The 20759-nt window shown below is 55.0% G+C and overlaps 2 protein-coding genes across 2 annotated transcripts; one reads left to right on the forward strand and one right to left on the reverse strand.

Moving 5' to 3' along the window:
• Nucleotides 1-331: 331 nt before the first annotated feature.
• On the reverse strand, nt 332-5779 carry LOC131482000 (keratin, type II cuticular Hb6). The gene is made up of 9 exons (XM_058673141.1): nt 5408-5779; nt 4489-4697; nt 3930-3990; nt 3432-3527; nt 3071-3235; nt 2662-2787; nt 2195-2415; nt 686-717; nt 332-513 (listed from the first exon to the last, which is right to left on the reverse strand). Exons 1-9 carry the CDS (start codon nt 5771-5773, stop codon nt 332-334), a joined length of 1458 nt encoding a protein of 485 aa, XP_058529124.1. The 5' UTR covers nt 5774-5779.
• Nucleotides 5780-16315: 10536 nt separating this feature from the next.
• On the forward strand, nt 16316-20748 carry LOC101530339 (keratin, type II cuticular Hb1). Its single transcript, XM_058673142.1, has 9 exons — nt 16316-16684; nt 17409-17617; nt 18116-18176; nt 18579-18674; nt 18870-19034; nt 19317-19442; nt 19689-19909; nt 20160-20191; nt 20555-20748. The coding sequence occupies exons 1-9, from the start codon at nt 16316-16318 to the stop codon at nt 20746-20748; spliced, it is 1473 nt and encodes a 490-aa protein (XP_058529125.1).
• The last annotated feature ends 11 nt before the right edge of the window (nt 20749-20759 follow it).

Consider the following 20759-nt stretch of genomic DNA (forward strand, 5'->3'; position numbering starts at 1 on the left):
GGGCAGAAGCTCCAGGCCACTTCAATGCGGAATGGAGATTCCAGGACCCGGCACTGTTCCACCAAGCTTGGGGGCCAGGGATCTGGAGGGACCCATGGATCCTGCGAAGAACATTAGGCAGAAGAAAAGGAGGAGACAGTGGGACATCAAACCAACTACCAGGAAAGGCTAGGGAAAGAGAACGAGGCGCCGCCCCCGCCCCCGGACCCGGCAGGCACAAGCAAGCAGAGCTGGAGCGCGTGGTGGAGACTGAAGGTGCATTCAGAGTGAGTGAGGTCCTGGCCGGGCAGAGGTGACTGTGGTGGCGCTGGCTGGGGAAGGTTGCAACGCCCTAGCACTTCTTGCAGCTGCTGCCACAGGTGCTGAGCGCGGCGCACGGGGCGCAGGCGTTGGGGGTGCCCACCACCACGTTGCCGCTGCAAGGAGCGCTACAGACGCGAGTGTTGACAGCAGGGGCAGTACCGGTGGCGCAGAGATCGCCACAAACGACGCCACCGCGGGAGCTGCTGACGCCTGGGTGGGGAGGTGGGGGAAAGAAAAGGTACGGACGTGCGTCAGCCGCTGCCCCAGCCCTGTGGCTTTCGCGTGGGCACGCACGTGCGGGGACCCCCATTTTCCAAAGACGCCCGCTGCCCCCACCACCGCCCCGCCCCGCAGTGACCCAAGGAGGACTCGCACTACTTACAGACATTCACAGAGCTGACGCCCTCGCACAGCCTGCGGAGAGAAAGCAGAATGCAAAGGTTAGAGGGGCAGAAGAGCCTCCCCAACTGCTGGGCCTGGGGGGTGGTGACATCCCTGGGCCACTGAAACGGACTTCATTGTGAGGGAGGAGGAGGTGAGTGAGCTAAAGGGGCACAGCACCCCAGAAACTCGCCAAGGCCTGAGTCTGAGCCATTCTCTGCCTCAATTCCCTTAGGAAAATCCCCTCCTTGGATCTATGAAGATGATGTCACACAAAGCAGACACTAGGCTGGACCCTTCCCAGACACCTGCATCCGAACCTCAGGGTGCCAGGATGCCCATCCCATGCCCACTCCTGACTTCCTGGGAGACCCAACTGGAGTTGCCAACTTTCTAGATGTAGGCTCCCCCCAAACAACACTGGCCTCTAAAGCAGAACAGTGGAAGGGGCCCAATCAGCCTGCAGGTGATCCCGAAAGCCAGCCAGAGCCTGATCCCCAGTGAATCCACACCAAGGTTGCAAGTTAACACCCAGAGCCTTGCCTGCGGAAGACAGATGCCACTCAATTTGCAGGGCCACCTCCGAAAATCCTTCATTAACAAAACACCCTAGACTGGGCCAGGCCCAGCATCTCAGAGTTCAGTGGGATTACTAGGGAGCTGGATGGGAGTCTCACTAGAGAATCACCTGACTTCCAAGAACCTGGGTTCCTGTTGCACAGGGTGCTCCCAGGCCACTCCTTCACCCTCCTCTCCCCACTCGCCACAGGAGCCAAAACTAAACTGAAGGCTGAGAGAGTCAGCAACTGCGCAACAAGACAAAAATTAACCAAAGACAAAGACCAGGTAGACACGCTGGGGATGTTGATCTTACGGGATCTGGAGCTGGGCAGCTGCCATCCAGCCACCGAAAGGCTGAGTGGCCCTGGTTCCTCTCCATGGCCTCACCTGTCAGGGAGGCACACAGGCAAAAATCCTGCTAGCTAGGCACATTTGCTTAAAAGCACAGGATCTGCTGATTCTCTAACTCAGTGTCACCAGCTGCCAAAGAGACTACCTGGAGATGTTCATGCAATGGCAACAGACAGCAAATCCATGGATTTCAAGAATGAAGCCAAACTTATGGGATAAAGCTCAACTCCCAGGGCTGGGATAGGGTCAGAGTCAGACTAGGAAAGCGAGCTAGGATCTTAAGGAGTGACCTAAAGACTGGGCTTGAAGGGAAGAGAATGGTACCCAGGAGAGAGAACTCAAGCAAGTTGCTCAGGAACTACTACAATTGCCAGACGCAAGGCTCCGACATGAGCAAGAGGTGCAAGTGACACAGCAATGCCAGTGTGAAGGAGAGACCTGCATAGCCCTAGGGAATACACAAGGACATCCAAAAATTACCTGGCCAGGTGCAGCTGGGGGAGATGTGGAGACACGGGCTGCATGGTGCCAGCGATGTGACAGGGACACTAACAACCCCAGGCAGAGATGGGAGGGAAAGGGGCTACAGGACCCTCACCTCTGCTCCTCGCCCTCCAGCAGGCGGCGGTAGGTGGCGATCTCAATGTCCAGGCCCAGCTTGGAGTTCATCACCTCCTGGTACTCCTTGAGCAGGCAGGCCATGTCCTGCTTGGCCTTCTGCAGGGCCTCCTCCAGCCCTGCCAGCTTGCAGCGGGCGTCGCTCAGGGCCGCCTCACCCTGCTGCTCAGACTGGGACACAGCTGCCTCCAGCTTGGTGTTCTGTGGACCCAGGAGAGAACAGGATAGGTTCTGTCCCCTGGGACTCTCCCTCTATGTCCTACACGGGTCCAGGCTCACCCACTAGGCCAGGAACACCCGCTACCCAGGCCCCTGAGTGATCAGGAACAGGAACTTCAGTCCTGCAAACTGGCCAGACAACACACAATGGGATTCCCTAGGGCACAGGGGTCCTGTGTGACACTGGGGTGGTCCCATCACTCTGGCCTTGGGCACACGGAGCCTTACCTGGCACTTGGCGTTCTCCACCTCGGCCGTCAGCCTCTGGATCATGCGGTTCAGCTCATTGATCTCCTCCTTGGTGCGGCGCAGGGTCTCCCCATGCCGGATCACTGTGGCCTTCATCTCCTCGCACTGGAGGGGAAGCACAGGGGTCCCCAAGGCTCAGCACACTGCCAGGGTGACTCGGGGGACCAGCGCTCAGCAGGAGCACCCACACACTCAGCAGCAGCACCCACACACTCAGCAGGTGCACCCACACACTCAGCAGGTGCACCCACACACTCAGCAGGTGCACTCATGCACAGCAGCCCTGCCCTGCCCTGCCCTGTCCTGCTGAAGGCCATCAGCCTCCTCAGGGACCAGAACCCCAGCCTTTCTCCTTGTCCCTCCCACGGTCACATCCTGTGCTGCTCACCTTGCTGCGGTACCAGGACTCGGCCTCGGCCCGGCTGCGGGTGGCAATGTCGTCGTACTGAGCCTTGATCTCAGCGATGACGCAGTCCATGTTGAGGTCCCGGCTGTTGTCCATCTTGACCACAACCGAGGTGTCTGAGATGTGGGCATGGAGGACGCGGATCTCCTGCAGAGAGGGGCAGGACAGAGGCAGGCAGGAGCTGCTTGAGATCACAGCCTACTCTTGTGGTGCAGTGTGCCCAGCTCACACAGAGGTACATGATCTGTCCTCACATGGTCTCCAAGGCTGAGCCCTCCAGCCCCAGCCCAACTTCTCCCTCCTAGGCGCCCTGCCTGCTCGCTGTCAGGCCCACAGCCCTCACCTCCTCATACAGCTGTCTCAGGAAATCAATTTCCTCGGTCAGGGCCTCCACATTGGCCTCCAGGTCTGATCTGCGCAGGTAGGCACAGTCCACATCCTGAAAGGTGGGAGGGGAATAGTCAGAGGGATCCTGCTGGTCACGCCCCTCAACCCATGTTCTGATCCAGGATGGCCTACAGGGCAAGATTCCCCACTGTCCCTGTCTCCAAGATGCCTCTATGTTGACACCCTTCCTGGGTGCACCTGGAAGTCTCTCCCCTTCCCCATTGTTAGAACAGATCCAACAGTGACTGGAGAAGGTTCCTCATCTGTCTCCCTGTCCTGAAACATCTTGGCCATCCATCCACCTCTCCTTTCTGTCCTTACTCTTCCAGGAAACCTGCCCTGGTTGACTTCCAACCTGCCCTGCTGACCTCTCCATCCCATGGTCCTCCAAGAGGACACTTGGTCACTCCTGGTTCTGTTCCATCCACACAGCTCCCCGTCCCAAGGTCCTCACCTTCTTCAGGGCCACAAACTCATTCTCAGCCGTGGCTCTCAGGGAAACCTCCTCCTCATACCTGAGACACAGAGGGGAGGGGTCAGAAGGGTGGAGCTCCCAGATTCCCCCTTGTCAGGCAGATGAGGCCACAACACCACCCCCTCCTCAACACACACACACACACACACACACACACACACACATACACACACACACTGGCAGGGCTTCTGAGTGCCATAAGGCAGAGCCTGGCCTTGGAGGACCATGTCAGAGGCTCCTCTGTGATTTGTACAGGGACACCACAGTTTCCCAGCCTGAAGCTGCTCCAACATGGCTAGGACTCTGCCCTGGCCCAAGCAGGGAGTGGACCCAGGTCCCTCGGTCACAGCAACACCCAGCTCTGACATTTGAGTGTCAGCCCCGGCTCAGGTAGGGGCATCCTCATGGTTTCAGTGGCCATCTGTCCACCTGGGGACATGGCCACTGCTTCTATCTGGACCCAGCTCCATGCTGCCCAATCCAGCAGGCCTTCACATAGACCCAGCCCCAACCTGCCATGGTGCTGGGCCACACTCACTTCTTCTTGTAGCCCTCCAGCACCTCCTGCACATGGTTGAGCTCCGAGGACAGCCGCCCGCTGTCGGCCTCCACGCACTCGGCCTCCCGCCGCAGTGTCTCGATGTAGCCCTCAAACAGCGGCTCCAGGTTGCTCTCGCAGCATTTGCGGTTCTGGAAGAACTGCAGCTTGGTCTCCAGGAGCTTGTTCTGCTGCTCCAGGAAGCGCACCTGCCAGGGAGGGAGAGGGGCTAAGTGGAGGCATCAGCTGGCTCCTGGCACCTCAGAGCCAGCTCTGACCTGGAGTCCACACTGGGGACCGTGGGGACCCGGAGACTTCCTCATCTGCTGCTCCTGGTCCATGCCTGGGTTTTCTCAAACATGGGGAATGAGAACAAGGTGCTGGCATGTGCCTGCTCCCATCCTCAGGTGAGCTGCTGGGTCCCAGCTGCTGGGTCTGGGTGGCAGGTGGCAGGTGGCAGGTGCCACATCCCAGGCCAGCCCCATCCTCTGAAGCCTCCTGAGGCAGCAGCCGGGCAACAGTGCGCCCTGATGCACAGCACAGCTCGTCACCTTGAGGAGGGGTCCGAGGAGGTGGCGTCACAGGCCTTCTCCAGGGGAGCTCAGCTACCACAGCCCCTCCCTCCACTCCCACTGGTTCTCCCAGCCTGGACTACAGAGGACACAGGCCTCACTCGCTGGGCTCAGCGTGGCAGCTGTGGTCCTGTGTCACTGCCAACTGGCCACATGCTCCCTCTGCAGGCTCTGCCTCTCAGAGCTTGAGCTGAGGCTGTCTGGGTCTGTAGTGCCCGTGCCTGCCTCTTCCATCAGTCTGGCATCTGAGCAAGCCCAAGACTGGTCGGCCCATGACCACTCCCAGTCCCCAGGTCGGCCTGGGCACAGAGTGTGGGCGCAGGCAGGGCGCGCTCCAGGACACCGACCTTGTCGATGAAGGCTGCGAATTTGCTGTTGAGACACTTGATCTGCTCCTTCTCCTCGTGCTTGACACACTGCGCGTTGGGGTCGATCTCCAGGTTGAGGGGCGTCAGCAGGCTCTCATTGACAGACACTGTGGTGATGCAGGGGGCGCTGGGCCCGCACACGCCGCCTGAGCGGTAGCCGAAGCTGCGTCCACAGGAGCCGGCGCGGAAACCGCCGCACACGCTGTGGCTGCCGAAGCCCCCGGTGAGGCCGCGGTAGCAGGAGATGCCGCGGTAGGGGGCGGCGGTGATGCAGCAGCGGCCGGGCCGGGGTCCGCAGGCCGAGGCGCAGCTGAAGGCGCGGCCGCAGTAGGATCCACAGGTCATGGTGTGAGTTGTAAGCTTAGGGAGCCTGTGAGTTTGGAGACTTCCTAGGGAGGGCACAGCGTACGTTGGTTTGGATGTTTATTTTTCCAATCTCTGCAGGTCTTTTATATATGCGGAGCCAGCCTGGACCACGTGGACACACGCAATTAGACCTTTATGGGCTTGGGTTGTTTAGCTACTGTGGCTCCTCTCTTAATGTGCTTAATTGGTCACCAAATGCGGCTGTGTTTATGGTCCTTTGCCCTAAACGGCACTATTTTCTTCTTCAAAGGGCCAGCTCACTGCCCTCGCACCCACCTCAGCCTCCAGAAGATGGTGAGAGGCACTGAGAGGTGGGTGAATTGGCTGGGCGGCGATCCAATTTCTGGCGTGGCCTCTGTGCCAAGTGCTCCGCCCAGTGGGAGGAGGTCGGTGCCGCTCTCCGTGGTGCTGATGCACCTTAGCCAGCCAGTCTGTAAGTTAATCACTAGTAGACTAACCCAACACCGGCATACATATCTGTTCCCAAATCACTTATCTTTTGATACGTATCAACATCTTCCTTCCTGCCTTCCTCCTTCCCTTTCTTTGCCTCTCTGACACTGTTCTCACTGGCTGTCCTTCCGCCCACTCACCACTCCCAGGTTTTAACTTGCCACTTATCCGCCCTCACTAGAATACTGGCTGGTCGTCCAGCCGTTGAGCCACCACATGCCAACAGAAGACATTTCCTCTCTAGGGTATCCCTTGGAGACTCAGCAGCACACTGCAGCTTGCTGACCCCCTGTGAAGCCCCAGCATTTCCAACAGACCCCAAGCAGAGACCCTTAGCTCAGCCCCTCCAGAGTTCCTGCTGCTTTCCATGCTAAACCTTCCCTCAAGTCCCCACTGCTCTTCAGTCCTTTGTCAGCAACCTTGGCAGGTGTCAGAGCACATCCATATCAGCACATGCTATCCACCCAGCCTCATATGGGCCTTGACCTCACAAGGGCTGGGTCAGGACCAAGGCGCCACTTTGACTAGACCTATGTGGTCTGGGGCAAGGCCTTTTGCTCTTCTGAGAAATAGCTAAGGCTTTCCTTCCACTGCTGCCTTGGAGATATAGAGAGAGGTGGCACGCTCAGTAAACTCTGCAACAAGAAGCAGAAGGGCTGTGCTTTCATCTCTCTGACAGGCAAACAGGATCTGTGGAACTCTTCTTTCTGAGTTTACAGTGCGGCCTACCGGAAGTAATAGGAATTTTACTTTAAAGCTTTTCCAAAAACTCATGCAAAGGCATGTCACGGGGATGGGAGGAGTGCGTGGGTATCAAAAATTTTTTGCACAAAAATAAACTTACCTTTTAATCCCATTCTATGTTTTAAATTTATTTTGTTTTCATTGGAAAGGCAGAGTTATGAGGAGAGACAGAGATTTTTCCATCCACTGGCTCACCCCCCAGTTGGCCACAATGGCTGCAGCTGAGCCGATCCGAAGTCAGGAGCCTCCTCCAGGCGCTTGCAGGATCCTGAGGATTTGAGCCAAGCTTTGCTGCTCTCCCAGGCCATAAGTAGAGAGATGCTGTGGAAGTGAAGCAGCCAGGAAACAAATTGGTGCCCATACGGGATGCCAGGGCTATAGGTAGAGGCTTAGCCTAATCCCATTTTCCACAAACTTTTTGAAGTGACTGACTAATGAAAGCAAAAAAATGAATAGACTAGAACAGAAAAGAATCCATCCGAGTACATGGTGTATCCATGACCTTGCTGTTGCACTGGTTTGTACTCTGTATGTATGAAATACTAATGTTTAGAAGTTCATGGAGGGGGTCTCAGCACTGTAGACTAGTGGCTAAAATCTTCACCTTGAATGTGCCAGGATCCCATATGGGCCTCGGTTCTAATCCCAGCAACCCCATTTCCCATCCAGCTCCCTGCTTGTGACCTGGGAAAGCAGTCGAGGATGGCCAAAGTCTTGGGACCCTGTGCCCGCGTGGGATACCTGGAAAAGGCTCCTGGCTCTTGGCTTTGGATTGGCTCAGCTCCAACTGTTGTGGCCACTTGGGGAGTAAAGCATCGGACAGAAGATCTTCCTCTATTACTCTCCTCCTCTCTATATATCTGCCTTTCCAATAAAAATAAAATCTTTTTTGAAAAAAATTTCATGGAGAGATTGGTGTTGTGACACAACAAGCTAAGCCTCCGCTTGGAGCATTGGAACATTGACATCCCATATGGATGCCAGTTCAGCTCTCAGCCATTCCATTTCTGACCCAGTCCCCTTTCAATGCACCTGGGGAAGCAGCAGAAAATGCCCCACATCTTTGGACTCCAGCACTCACATGGGAAACCTGGAAGAAGCTTCTGGCTCCTGATTTCAACCTGGGCCAGCCCTGGTCATTGTGACCATATGGAGAGTGAACTAGTGGATAAAGGATCATTCTGTCTCTGTAACCGTGCTTTTCAAATAAGAAAGAAAATAAAACTTAAAAACAAAGTTCACAAAAATAGAATTAAAAGACAAGTTTGTTTTAGTATGAGGTCTTCAAAAGTTGGTAGAAATGCATGTTATGAAAAAAACTCCATAGATTTTGAAAAGTTTTGCACCAAAATAAGCTTTTCTTTTTAATTAATTAATCTATGTAAAGAGTAAAAAGAGGGAAAGACAGAAAGATGGCAAGAGGCAACTTCTATCTGCTGATTCATTCCCCACAAATGTCCACAAAGGCCAGTATTGGACCAGGCCAAAGCTGAGAGCCAGTAACTCAAACCATGTCTGCGAAGTGAGTGGCAGGAATTACCTGAACCTCACCACAGCCTCAAGGTCTGTATTAGCAGGAAACTGGAGTGAAACCAGGTTCAAGCCTTGGCACTCCAGCGTGGGACAGCGACATCTTAATCAGTAGGCTAAACAAGTAACTCTACATTTTAAATTTTGCATTTATTTTCTTTTTATTTGAAAAGTGGATAGACAGAGATCCCATCAACTAGCTCACTCCACACAAGCCCACAACAGTTACAACTGGGCCAGGCCAAAGCCAGGAATTCAATCTGTCATTTAGGTAGGTACCCGGGATACAGGAACTCAATCTGACCTCTGACGTGGGTTCCAGAGATACAACTGTATCATCCACCACCTCCTGCAGTGTGCACAAGAAGGAACCTAGAGTCAGGAGTGGGGCCAGGCACTTAGATACAGGATGTAAGCTCCCAAGTGGCACCTTCACCACTCACAAAATGCCCACTCCTAAACTTAGTTTTTCAATGTGAGCTTTTTGAAACACTCTTGGATGTGTATCACTAATCACTGTATAAAAATAATCCTTAACATGACTGTTGCCAAAAGTTTAAAATGCGTGGTTTCTCAGCTGGGAACACTAGCTCTAGGGCGGCATTGGTGTGCTGCCTCAGCAACCAATTGCGATGATTGTTTCCCATGTGAAAAAGCCTGGTTTCAAGTTCTGGCTCCAGCTCCTTGTTAATCAGATTCATGGAAGGCAGCAAAGATGGCTCAAGGGACCCTGTCACCCATGTGGGCCACCTGGATCAAGCTTCCAGTTCCTGGCCCAGCCCAGCCCTGGTCATCGGAGCCATTTGAGAAGTGACTATGCGGATAGGGCTCTTTCTGTCAGGCTGTTGGGCTCTCTCTCATTCTCTCTCTCTCTCTCTCTCTCTCTCTCTCTCTCTCTCTCTCTTACTCTCCCTCTCCCTCTTTTTCTCATTCTCATTCTCTTTAAAGAAGTAAATCTCTAAGGAGGGAAAAGAACACAGACCCAGATGCCAAGCTGTCTGGTTTCAAATCCCTGCTCTGCCACTTTTGAACTATGTCATCTCAGGCAATGATTTAACCCTCTAACACCTCACTTCACAGTTTGTAAAATAAAGGATAATAATAATGTTCACTTCCTAAGGCTGGCGGAAGGATTAAAAGAGTCCATGTAAAGCACTGAGAACTGAGTCTAACATCCCAAAGCATGTGATCATGTTTGTCATTGCTGCTGCAGCTTCTGTAGGTCTCTTGAAAGACTGGATTGGAAAAGACTCACCCACATTCCTGAATCAACTATGTTCAATTGCCATCAATGGTGCCTATGTGAGAGGACCAGCAGAAGTTTTCAGGAAAGTAATATACAGGCAATTCTTATTACAGCCCCTGGCACATAGAAACAGCTCCATGACTGTTAGCTGCTAATTTTTTTTAAGATTTATTTATTTATATTACAAAGTCAGATATACAGAGAGGAGGAGAGACATAGAGGAAGATCTTCTGTCCGATGATTCACTCCCCAAGTGAGCCGCAACAGCTGGTGCTGCGCCGATCCAAAGCCGGAAACCAGGAACTTCTTCCGGGTCTCCCACGTGGGTACAGGGTCCCAAGGTCTTGGGCCATCCTTGACTGCTTTCCCAGGCCACAAGCAGGGAGCTGGATGGGAAGTGGAGCAGCTGGGATTAGAACCAGCACCCATATGGGATCCCGGCGCGTTCAAGGTGAGGACTTTAGCCACTAGGCCACGTCGCCACGCCCTAGCTACTACTCTCTGTCCAAGGGACAGAGAGGGGCTGAGACTTTGGGCCTTATTTGGAGGATGTATCTTAAGGAATCCAGCCAAGTGCAATGGAACTCCAAAGACAGCAAGGTAAGGCCCAACTCAGCACAGCTGGACATCAGAAGTTAGAGTCCAAGACAACTTGTAGGTGGACTGGCAGCCACGGTTCCTTGGAGGAGCTTGCATTACCTCATCTTCCTCTTAGGGAAGCTTAGCATGAAAGGAAAATCCTCCTTGTTCTAGAAGGACAACTGTGCTTATGGAGACAGACTGGAACACATGACCGTCACACCTGCAGATGTGAGTCCATTCTTTGAATCCAAATGGGCCTTGCTCCAGAGATTCCCCGGGCAGATGGGCAAGCTGGATGGCTACAATGTTAGGACGCTCTTGTTCAAGGCTCCCTTCACCCCAATCCACTCTTGTGGAAGACATCATCTCTCAGTTGGCCTGTTCAGGGATTGTGCAGCTGCTATGCCCTAGCTGTATACTGAGCTCTGTCTCCACTTTGACAAGAGATAGGCATGAAGCAAGAGGGAGGAGACATAGGATCTGGAACTCCAGTGTGACGGGAAGGACAGAGTTGAGACAGGGCATAAATCCAAAGACAGCTGCATTTTGGATATTCCATCAACGCTGGTCATGTCCACTCTCGGCTGCTGTGAAATGCAGCCAGTCAGCGGGGAAAAGTTGAGAACAGGAGACCAGCAGGGCAGCGGTGGTGAGAACCGTGCAGGAGATGTCTCAGAGAGCAGGACAGCAGAGGGGGCAGCTGGGCCAGCTAGGGGGCAGCAGCAGAGCCTGAAGGCCCTTGAAGAAGCAGAGATCCTGAGCTGCTGGGGCCATGGAGAGAGAGACAGGGAGCCACTGAGACAGAGCCATGGGCAGCTGTGACTCCACTGCACCACTGCCTCCTGCAAGACTGCCCGTGGGCACCACCTCCAGAGGACACATTCCAAGGGTGCAGGGATCCTAGGGGCTGCACCCTTCCCAACCCATTCACAGAAAGCAGGTGCAGGGTGGTGAGCAGTGGCACAATGACTGAAACACAACCTCCTGAGCCGTGGAACTGCTGACCCTGGAGCTGCCCCTCTGGGTTCTGCCCACCAGGCGCGGCCCAACTCAGAGCCCCACCCCGTCAAACCAAGACAGCCCAGATGCTGGCCAATGAGCCAGGAGCACTTGGCAGTGGGTGGGGCTGGAGACTGAGGCAGCGGCTGTGCCCTGGGAAGGGAGGTCCCCCTCACCAGGGAGGAGTCCCTGGACTCCCCTCACCCCTGCACTCCAGCTGCCCTATGAGGATCATACCTGTAGATCTAGAACAGGGGCTGCCTGCCTCAGAGAAGCCCTTACCTTACAGACTGCACCCCTTCCCCATCTGCTCCTCCATCCTTGGTGTACCCCTCCCTATTCTCCCCAGGGCTTTCTCCCATAGCCCTCCCCCATTGTCCCCACTTCGCTCCAATATTCTTTCCTCTCCCATTCTCCCCAACCACCATGCCTCGCCCCGCCAAGCCCCTACACTCCCCCTCGGAGTGGTCTACAAGAGTCAGGGTCTAAAAGCACACATTCCCTTCTCTTTTCCCTAGAAATCCCATCTGTTCCCCGTCTTTCCCTCCCCAACCTAAACCCTGCTGCCCCGATCTATCTCCTGCCTTAAGACCTTATGGATCTTGGCCCTCCCTGGTTGACTATTTAGCTGGCTTTGGGCGAGCATACATTTCATCACTCCCACTTTGCTTCAGGCACCAGCCAAGAACACACACTACTCACCAGCCCCGCCCCCAGGAATGGCTGCCATCAACCCCACCCCACTCAGTCCTACCACAAAGCTTCACACAATTAATCACCAAGCTGGGATGGCTCCATTACTCAGCACTTCATGTACAGTTGGGATTCCTTGTATTCACTCAACAAATATTCAGGGAACACCTACTACGCACCAAGCTCACAGCAAGGAACCTTAAACAAACCACAGCGTGTAGGCATGTTGCATCTTTTTTTTTTTTTTTTTTTTTTTGCTTATGCTCTGCCTTTCTCCTAAAACCAGGGGCTGAGCCACACAAAGGATGTGTGCCCACTCATCCTCTGGCCCTGAGCCCACAGAGCACCCTGCAGGACCCTGAGAAGGGAACAGAGGACTGTGTTTCTACATGTTTTACTAGCACCCAACTACATGTGGCACTCAATGACGGCAGACATAGTCAGTGGGGATACAGGGCCACCAGCCTGGCCCTCCCATCAGCTGTATCCATAGCGACAATCTGAGCCGGTCTCCAGTCCCCCACCCTGGGCCTCTAGTCTCCACAGAACTAGAATTAGAACCCCAACTCAGAGGGTGCCAGTAACAAATGTCAGGCTCTTAGCAGAGACGAGAGTTAAGTTCAACATCAAGTGATGTTATTTTTTTCAATTAGGAAGTATGTCTATGAAATCATTTTCTACACTGAACATACAGAATGTTTTTAAATAACCAAATTCCCTGGAAAATCATTTTTTAAAGATACATTTATTAATTTGAAAGGTAGATCATCAAAGACCAGGGGAAAGACAGAAAGAGATCTTCCATCAGCTGGCTCACTTCCCAAATATTCACAACATCTGACTCAGGCTGAAGCCAGGAGCCAAGGAACTCCATTAGAGTCTCCCACATAATGTCAGGGGCCCAAGTGCTTGGACCCTCATCTGCTGCCTCCCAAGGTGCACATTAGCAGGAAGCTGGATCAGAAATGCCCCAGTTGGGACTTGAACCGGAGCCCCAGCATGGGACACCAGGGGTAGCTACACCCACTGTCCCACCTTGCCAGACCCTAAGAATATTCTTACACAGAAGCAGCCAAAGTTGTGGAATTGATGTTCAAGGCAGCTCTGTTCACAGTACAGGGCTCTGGAAGCCACTGGGAGCCTATCACGGTGGAATACACTGTGCATATTCTCATGGGAGCATGATGCACAGGGAGCACTGTCCAGGAGTTCCCGCCTCAGCCCAGCGCAGCCCCAGCTGACACAGACACGTGCATCCGACAGATGGACGACCTCAGTCTGTGTCTCTCCCTTCCTCTGCTGCCCAAATAAATGCATACTTTTTAAATCCAGCAATAAAAAAAGCAAAACAATGATGAAAAACAAGATCCAGGAGAGGGGTCACTATGGGCCAGGAAGAAAGATAGTGCCAGAAGAACGAGGTACCATCCACAGTCTGTGTCTTCCTATAAGTAAAGATGTATGGAGAATAGCTATGCGTCCTTTGATGTGTTGCCATGCTGCATAATAAAAATAAACTAAACTTCCACAAACTTAAAATGAACTGACCTTATATTTCAAGAGCCAAGTTCTTACACAATGATTCTGCCAACCCGCCTCACCTGCCCCCACCACAAGCATTTTTCTTACTCCAAGAAAACAAGTTGAATGTCTTTTCAGGTCTGGAAAAATTAGCAGCAATTAATCATTCATGAAGTGTAATGAAATGCTGTCACATTTGCATGTCTTTATACCTTGTTTTTAAATTGCTTCTTACACCTCTAAAGTTGCCTAGCGAGGACCAGCCCCCGGTAATGAGCGCATGTTTACATGTCATCTTTATGGGGAGTTACGCTGGCCGGAGAGGTGAGGTGCGTGTGACATACTCCACAAGTTGCCCTCTCCTCTGCACTCCCGGCCAGCCAGCTGACTCGGGAGCCTAGGACTGAGGGTACGAAGCTGAGAGCACCTGACAGCAGGTGCCACACCCTTCTCTGGCACCGTCCATGACCCCTGTCTGAGCTGACACAAGCTGCCACCCCGAGACCGGGGGTCTTCTGTTTTCCTTCCTCCAGCTCTTTTTCTGTCAGCCCCACCCACGTCCTCCTCCCATAAGGCTGCTGGGTCTGCCCTTGGCACTACGGCACAGCAGTGACGGGCTGCCAGTCATGCCATTTCACTCCTGCTTCCTCCGCTTCTGTACTTTATGGGATGGTTTTTTCCTAGCTCCTGCTCTATTGGAGTGGGGACGAGTAAACACGGGTGAGTGCACTCGTACGATCTATCAAGGAAATGACAACACACAAGAGGTAGGGATCCAGCCAAGACACAGGCCTTCTGTCCACCAAGCCCCCCAGTCCTTAGCCACAGGTCCAACTCACACACCTCTCCAGCCTCTAAAACATGCACCACCCCTTCTGGTGCCAAAATAGCAACCCACTCAGACTGCCTGTGGTCCTTAGCAAGCTCGCACCCTATGGCTTGCAGGTGAGATGACACTTCCTTGCTCGACCGCTTGCCAGCTGGGAGACTTTGACAAGTCATCTAACCACTCCAGGCCTCAGTTTCCTCATGTGGTGCCGACTTCCTAAGCAGATGTGAGAATTCAGAATCACATAATGACGATTACAGGGTAGCCTGCCAAGAGAAATGAATTACTACTGTCAACATAAGACAGTCAACATTGCAGCACAGTGGGTAAGGCCACACCACCTGCAATGCCGGCTCCTCATATCTGAGCACTGGTTCGAGTCCTAGCTGCTCCACTTCCAATCCAGCTCTCAGTGATTGGAAAAGCAGCGGAGGATGACCCAGGGGCTTGTGTATCTGTCACCTATACGGGTGACCCACAGGGTGTTCCTGGCTTCTGTCTTTGGCCCTGCCCTGCTCTGACCAATGAGAATATTTAGGGAGTGAAGCAGTGGATAGAACGTCCTCATCTCTCTCTCTCTCTCTCTCGCTCTCTCTCGCTCTCTCTCGCTCTCTCCCTCTCTGGCATTTTGCTTTCCAAACACATAAAAAATACATCTTTTAAAAATAAAAGGAAATGCATGCTGGGAGGCAGGAGTTGTGGCACTGGGGGTTAAGCCACTGCTTGGGATGCCCACATTCCACATCAGAGATCATAGGTACAGTCCCACATCTGCTTCTCATCCAACTGCTGCAAGTGCGGCTGGAAGGCAGTCACGATGGCCCGGATACTTGGGTTCCTGCCACCCAGGTGTGAGACTTGGGTGGAGTTCCAAACTACTGGCTTCAACCTGGCTCAGCCCTGGCCGTTGTGGGCATTTTAGCACAGAATATCTTTATCTCTCTCAGCCTTTCAAAATAAGGAGGAGGGGTGCGGACAGTGGACGCCTGCTAGGGCAGGCGTTTTGTGCAGGGATCCTACTGGGCGGGACCTACATTCAATATCAGAATATCCGGATTTGGATCTGTTCCCAAGTTCAGTTCCCTGCTAGTTACCACCATAAGGGGCAGCAGCAGGTTGAAGGCTCAAGCACTTGCATCCCAATAGAAGATCCAGATTGTGGTCCCCAGTTTCTGGCTTCAGCCCAACCCAAGCCCACCCCGGTCCTTGCAGATGCACCTTTGGGAGTGGGTCAGTAAACGGTGCCTCGCTCACACGCTGCTTTTCAAATGGGAAGAGGCTTAAGGAAACATTCAAGTTCAATTTTGAAAGCCAAGAACTGGACGTTGCTGTAGAGCAGTGTTTGATGCTTCCCTCTGAATTCAGCACCTGTCGAGGACGGGGAAACTGGAACAAGGTGAACTGAGCTGTGCAAATGGAGCATTGGTGGTGTGTGACATGATTTCACCAATGTCAAGATTGGTGTGACGGGACACAGGAGCCCCTCAGTGAAATGGAAACTTCGAGAAGCCGCTTTTAGACACCACATTCTTCCCCCATCACCTCCTCCCACATCACACTCAGAAGCCAGGCCCGCCCCTTGCAGTGTCCACAGGCTCCTCCTTCGCCTGCCTACACTCCCTCACGCCCAGCCCAGCACTTTGAAGATGAAACACTATGAGTCCCACCACGGCCCCAGGGCTGGCATCCTTTACAGAGGGAGGGTGCGGGCATTCCACCATGAAAGCAAACTCTGCCAAGGCTATGGAGCCGGCTCACCAGCCCAAGCCCATAAAGTGAAAATTGCACCAATCCATCTGCATAACCAAGCCCCTCCAAACACGGAGCATAAATAGGAGTGGGGCGCACAAGAGTGCATGTCAGAGTTTCCAGCAGGCATCCAGCACTTTTCTCCCGTCCTCTGGTTCTTAAGTTCCAAAACAATATGACCTGCGGATCAGGATTCAGCGGCCGGGTCTTCAGCTGCGCCTCGGCCTGCGGACCCCGGCCCGGTCGCTGCTGCATCACCGCCGCCCCCTACCGCGGCATCTCCTGCTACCGCGGCCTCACCGGGGGCTTCGGCAGCCACAGCGTGTGCGGGGGTTTCCGCGCCGGCTCCTGTGGACGCAGCTTCGGCTACCGCTCAGGCGGCGTGTGCGGGCCCAGCGCCCCCTGCATCACCACAGTGTCTGTCAATGAGAGCCTGCTGACGCCCCTCAACCTGGAGATCGACCCCAACGCGCAGTGCGTCAAGCACGAGGAGAAGGAGCAGATCAAGTGTCTCAACAGCAAATTCGCAGCCTTCATCGACAAGGTTGGTGTCCTGGAGCGCGCCCTGCCTGCGCCCACACTCTGTGCCCAGGCCGACCTGGGGACTGGGAGTGGTCATGGGCCGACCAGTCTTGGGCTTGCTGAGATGCCAGACTGATGGAAGAGGCAGGCACGGGCACTACAGACCCAGACAGCCTCAGCTCAAGCTCTGAGAGGCAGAGCCTGCAGAGGGAGCATGTGGCCAGTTGGCAGTGACACAGGACCACAGCTGCCACGCTGAGCCCAGCGAGTGAGGCCTGTGTCCTCTGTAGTCCAGGCTGGGAGAACCAGTGGGAGTGGAGGGAGGGGCTGCGGTAGCTGAGCTCCCCTGGAGAAGGCCTGTGACGCCACCTCCTCGGACCCCTCCTCAAGGTGACAAGCTGTGCTGTGCATCAGGGCGCACTGTTGCCCGGCTGCTGCCTCAGCAGGCTTCAGAGGATGGGGCGGGCCTGGGATGTGGCACCTGCCGCCTGCCACCTGCCACCTGCCACCTGCCACCCAGACCCAGCAGCTGGGACCCAGCAGCTCACCTGAGGATGGGAGCAGGCACATGCCAGCACCTTGTTCTCATTCCCCATGTTTGAGAAAACCCAGGCATGGACCAGGAGCAGCAGATGAGGAAGTCTCCGGGTCCCCACGGTCCCCAGTGTGGACTCCAGGTCAGAGCTGGCTCTGAGATGCCAGGAGCCAGCTGATGCCTCCACTTAGCCCCTCTCCCTCCCTGGCAGGTGCGCTTCCTGGAGCAGCAGAACAAGCTCCTGGAGACCAAGCTGCAGTTCTTCCAGAACCGCAAATGCTGCGAGAGCAACCTGGAGCCACTGTTTGAGGGCTACATCGAGACACTGCGGCGGGAGGCCGAGTGCGTGGAGGCCGACAGCGGGCGGCTGTCCTCAGAGCTCAACCATGTGCAGGAGGTGCTGGAGGGCTACAAGAAGAAGTGAGTGTGGCCCAGCACCATGGCAGGTTGGGGCTGGGTCTATGTGAAGGCCTGCTGGATTGGGCAGCATGGAGCTGGGTCCAGATAGAAGCAGTGGCCATGTCCCCAGGTGGACAGATGGCCACTGAAACCATGAGGATGCCCCTACCTGAGCCGGGGCTGACACTCAAATGTCAGAGCTGGGTGTTGCTGTGACCGAGGGACCTGGGTCCACTCCCTGCTTGGGCCAGGGCAGAGTCCTAGCCATGTTGGAGCAGCTTCAGGCTGGGAAACTGTGGTGTCCCTGTACAAATCACAGAGGAGCCTCTGACATGGTCCTCCAAGGCCAGGCTCTGCCTTATGGCACTCAGAAGCCCTGCCAGTGTGTGTGTGTATGTGTGTGTGTGTGTGTGTGTGTGTGTGTGTGTGTTGAGGAGGGGGTGGTGTTGTGGCCTCATCTGCCTGACAAGGGGGAATCTGGGAGCTCCACCCTTCTGACCCCTCCCCTCTGTGTCTCAGGTATGAGGAGGAGGTTTCCCTGAGAGCCACGGCTGAGAATGAGTTTGTGGCCCTGAAGAAGGTGAGGACCTTGGGACGGGGAGCTGTGTGGATGGAACAGAACCAGGAGTGACCAAGTGTCCTCTTGGAGGACCATGGGATGGAGAGGTCAGCAGGGCAGGTTGGAAGTCAACCAGGGCAGGTTTCCTGGAAGAGTAAGGACAGAAAGGAGAGGTGGATGGATGGCCAAGATGTTTCAGGACAGGGAGACAGATGAGGAACCTTCTCCAGTCACTGTTGGATCTTTTCTAACAATGGGGAAGGGGAGAGACTTCCAGGTGCACCCAGGAAGGGTGTCAACGCAGAGGCATCTTGGAGACAGGGACAGTGGGGAATCTTGCCCTGTAGGCCATCCTGGATCAGAACATGGGTTGAGGGGCGTGACCAGCAGGATCCCTCTGACTACTCCCCTCCCACCTTTCAGGATGTGGACTGTGCCTACCTGCGCAGATCAGACCTGGAGGCCAATGTGGAGGCCCTGACCGAGGAAATTGACTTCCTGAGACAGCTGTATGAGGAGGTGAGGGCTGTGGGCCTGACAGCGAGCAGGCAGGGCGCCTAGGAGGGAGAAGTTGGGCTGGAGCTGGAGGGCTCAGCCTTGGAGACCATGTGAGGACAGATCATGTACCTCTGTGTGAGCTGGGCACACTGCACCACAAGAGTAGGCTGTGATCTCAAGCAGCTCCTGCCTGCCTCTGTCCCACCCCCACCGCAGGAGATCCGCGTCCTCCATGCCCACATCTCAGACACCTCGGTTGTGGTCAAGATGGACAACAGCCGGGACCTCAACATGGACTGCGTCATCGCTGAGATCAAGGCTCAGTACGACGACATTGCCACCCGCAGCCGGGCCGAGGCCGAGTCCTGGTACCGCAGCAAGGTGAGCAGCACAGGATGTGACCGTGGGAGGGACAAGGAGAAAGGCTGGGGTTCTGGTCCCTGAGGAGGCTGATGGCCTTCAGCAGGGCAGGGCAGGGCAGGGCAGGGCTGCTGTGCATGAGTGCACCTGCTGAGTGTGTGGGAGCACCTGCTGAGTGTGTGGGTGCACCTGCTGAGTGTGTGGGTGCTGCTGCTGAGTGTGTGGGTGCACCTGAGGGGTGCTGTTTCCCCGAGTCACCCTGGCAGTGTGCTGAGCCTTGGGGACCCTGTGCTTCCCCTCCAGTGCGAGGAGATGAAGGCCACAGTGATCCGACACGGAGAAACCCTGCGCCGCACCAAGGAGGAGATCAACGAGCTGAACCGCATGATCCAGAGGCTGACGGCCGAGGTGGAGAACGCCAAGTGCCAGGTAGAGCTCAGTGTGTCCAAGGCCAGAGTGATGGGACCACCCCAGTGTCACACAGGACCCCTGTGCCCTAGGGAATCCCATTGTGTGTTGTCTGGCCAGTTTGCAGGACTGGAGTTCCTGTTCCTGATCACTCAGGGGCCTGGGTAGCGGGTGTTCCTGGCCTAGTGGATGAGCCTGGACCCGTGTAGGACATGGAGGGAGAGTCCCAGGGGACAGAACCTACCCTGTTCTCTCCTGGGTCCACAGAACACCAAGCTGGAGGCAGCTGTGTCCCAGTCTGAGCAGCAGGGTGAGGCAGCCCTGAGCGACGCCCGCTGCAAGCTGGCAGGGCTGGAGGAGGCCCTGCAGAAGGCCAAGCAGGACATGGCCTGCCTGCTCAAGGAGTACCAGGAGGTGATGAACTCCAAGCTGGGCCTGGACATTGAGATCGCCACCTACCGCCGCCTGCTGGAGGGCGAGGAGCAGAGGTGAGGGTCAAGGTAGTTTAGCCCACAGTCAGCATCCCCTAACCTCAATACATTCCCACCCCTGTATGTGCCTGAGCCATGAGCATGTTCTGACCTGGAACATTTAGTACTGTCCTCTCTCCTTTGATACATGCGTAGGTTAAGGAGAAGACTTTCTCTCTCTCTCTCTCTCTCTCTCTCTCCTTGATAGTAGATCCCAGGCGAGGCCTGGGTACTGTCACTCATGCTGGCATCCCTCCTTGTCCCACAGGCTCTGCGAAGGTGTTGGGGCTGTGAATGTCTGTGAGTATTCTCCTCCTAGGTGGACAAGGTTCCTCCTCCCTTGTTAGACAGGCTATAGTCGGGAAGAAACGGCCCTAGAGAGAGCTAAAATGAAAGCTGGGCTGGCCATTCAGCTGGAGTAATTTGGTGTCGGAAAGGAAAACTTAGCTCTGTGTCTACATGGGCTTAAATAGTCCACTAATAGGCAGCTGACTACCCAGAGCTCAGACATGAGCAGAGCATCTTTCAAGGGCCAGATGGCTGTCGGGAGCTGGGGCTATCAGTGGTGGGGAGCAGTGACTGGCAAGGGGTCCGGGCGGCTGGCTGCAAGGGGAGGGGTGGGCTGTGCTCTGCCGTTCTGATTCCTTTTTCCATGTTTGGCAGGTGTCAGCAGCTCCCGGGGTGGGGTCGTGTGCGGGGACCTGTGCGTGTCGGGCTCCCGGCCAGTGACAGGCAGCGTGTGCAGCGCCCCCTGCACCGGGAACGTGGCCGTGAGCACTGGCCTGTGCGCGCCCTGCGGCCAGGTGAACACCTCCTGCGGCGTGGGCTCCAGCAGCATCAGCTGCCGAAAATGTTAGGCGCCCAAGTC

This window comes from Ochotona princeps, chromosome 15 (assembly GCF_030435755.1).
Source record: "Ochotona princeps isolate mOchPri1 chromosome 15, mOchPri1.hap1, whole genome shotgun sequence".
Lineage (NCBI taxonomy): Eukaryota > Metazoa > Chordata > Mammalia > Lagomorpha > Ochotonidae > Ochotona > Ochotona princeps.

Excerpts from the sequence above, each read along its gene's own strand:
- LOC131482000 (XM_058673141.1), bottom strand. The coding sequence starts at position 5,773 with ATGACCTGTGGATCCTACTGCGGCCGCGCCTTCAGCTGCGCCTCGGCC. Across the intron at positions 3,991-4,488 it reads CTGGAGGGCTACAAGAAGAA|GTATGAGGAGGAGGTTTCCC; the intron begins GTGAGTGTGGCC and ends TCTGTGTCTCAG. Across the intron at positions 3,528-3,929 it reads AGTTTGTGGCCCTGAAGAAG|GATGTGGACTGTGCCTACCT; the intron begins GTGAGGACCTTG and ends CCCACCTTTCAG.
- LOC101530339 (XM_058673142.1), top strand. The coding sequence starts at position 16,316 with ATGACCTGCGGATCAGGATTCAGCGGCCGGGTCTTCAGCTGCGCCTCG. Across the intron at positions 16,685-17,408 it reads TCGCAGCCTTCATCGACAAG|GTGCGCTTCCTGGAGCAGCA; the intron begins GTTGGTGTCCTG and ends CCTCCCTGGCAG. Across the intron at positions 17,618-18,115 it reads CTGGAGGGCTACAAGAAGAA|GTATGAGGAGGAGGTTTCCC; the intron begins GTGAGTGTGGCC and ends TCTGTGTCTCAG.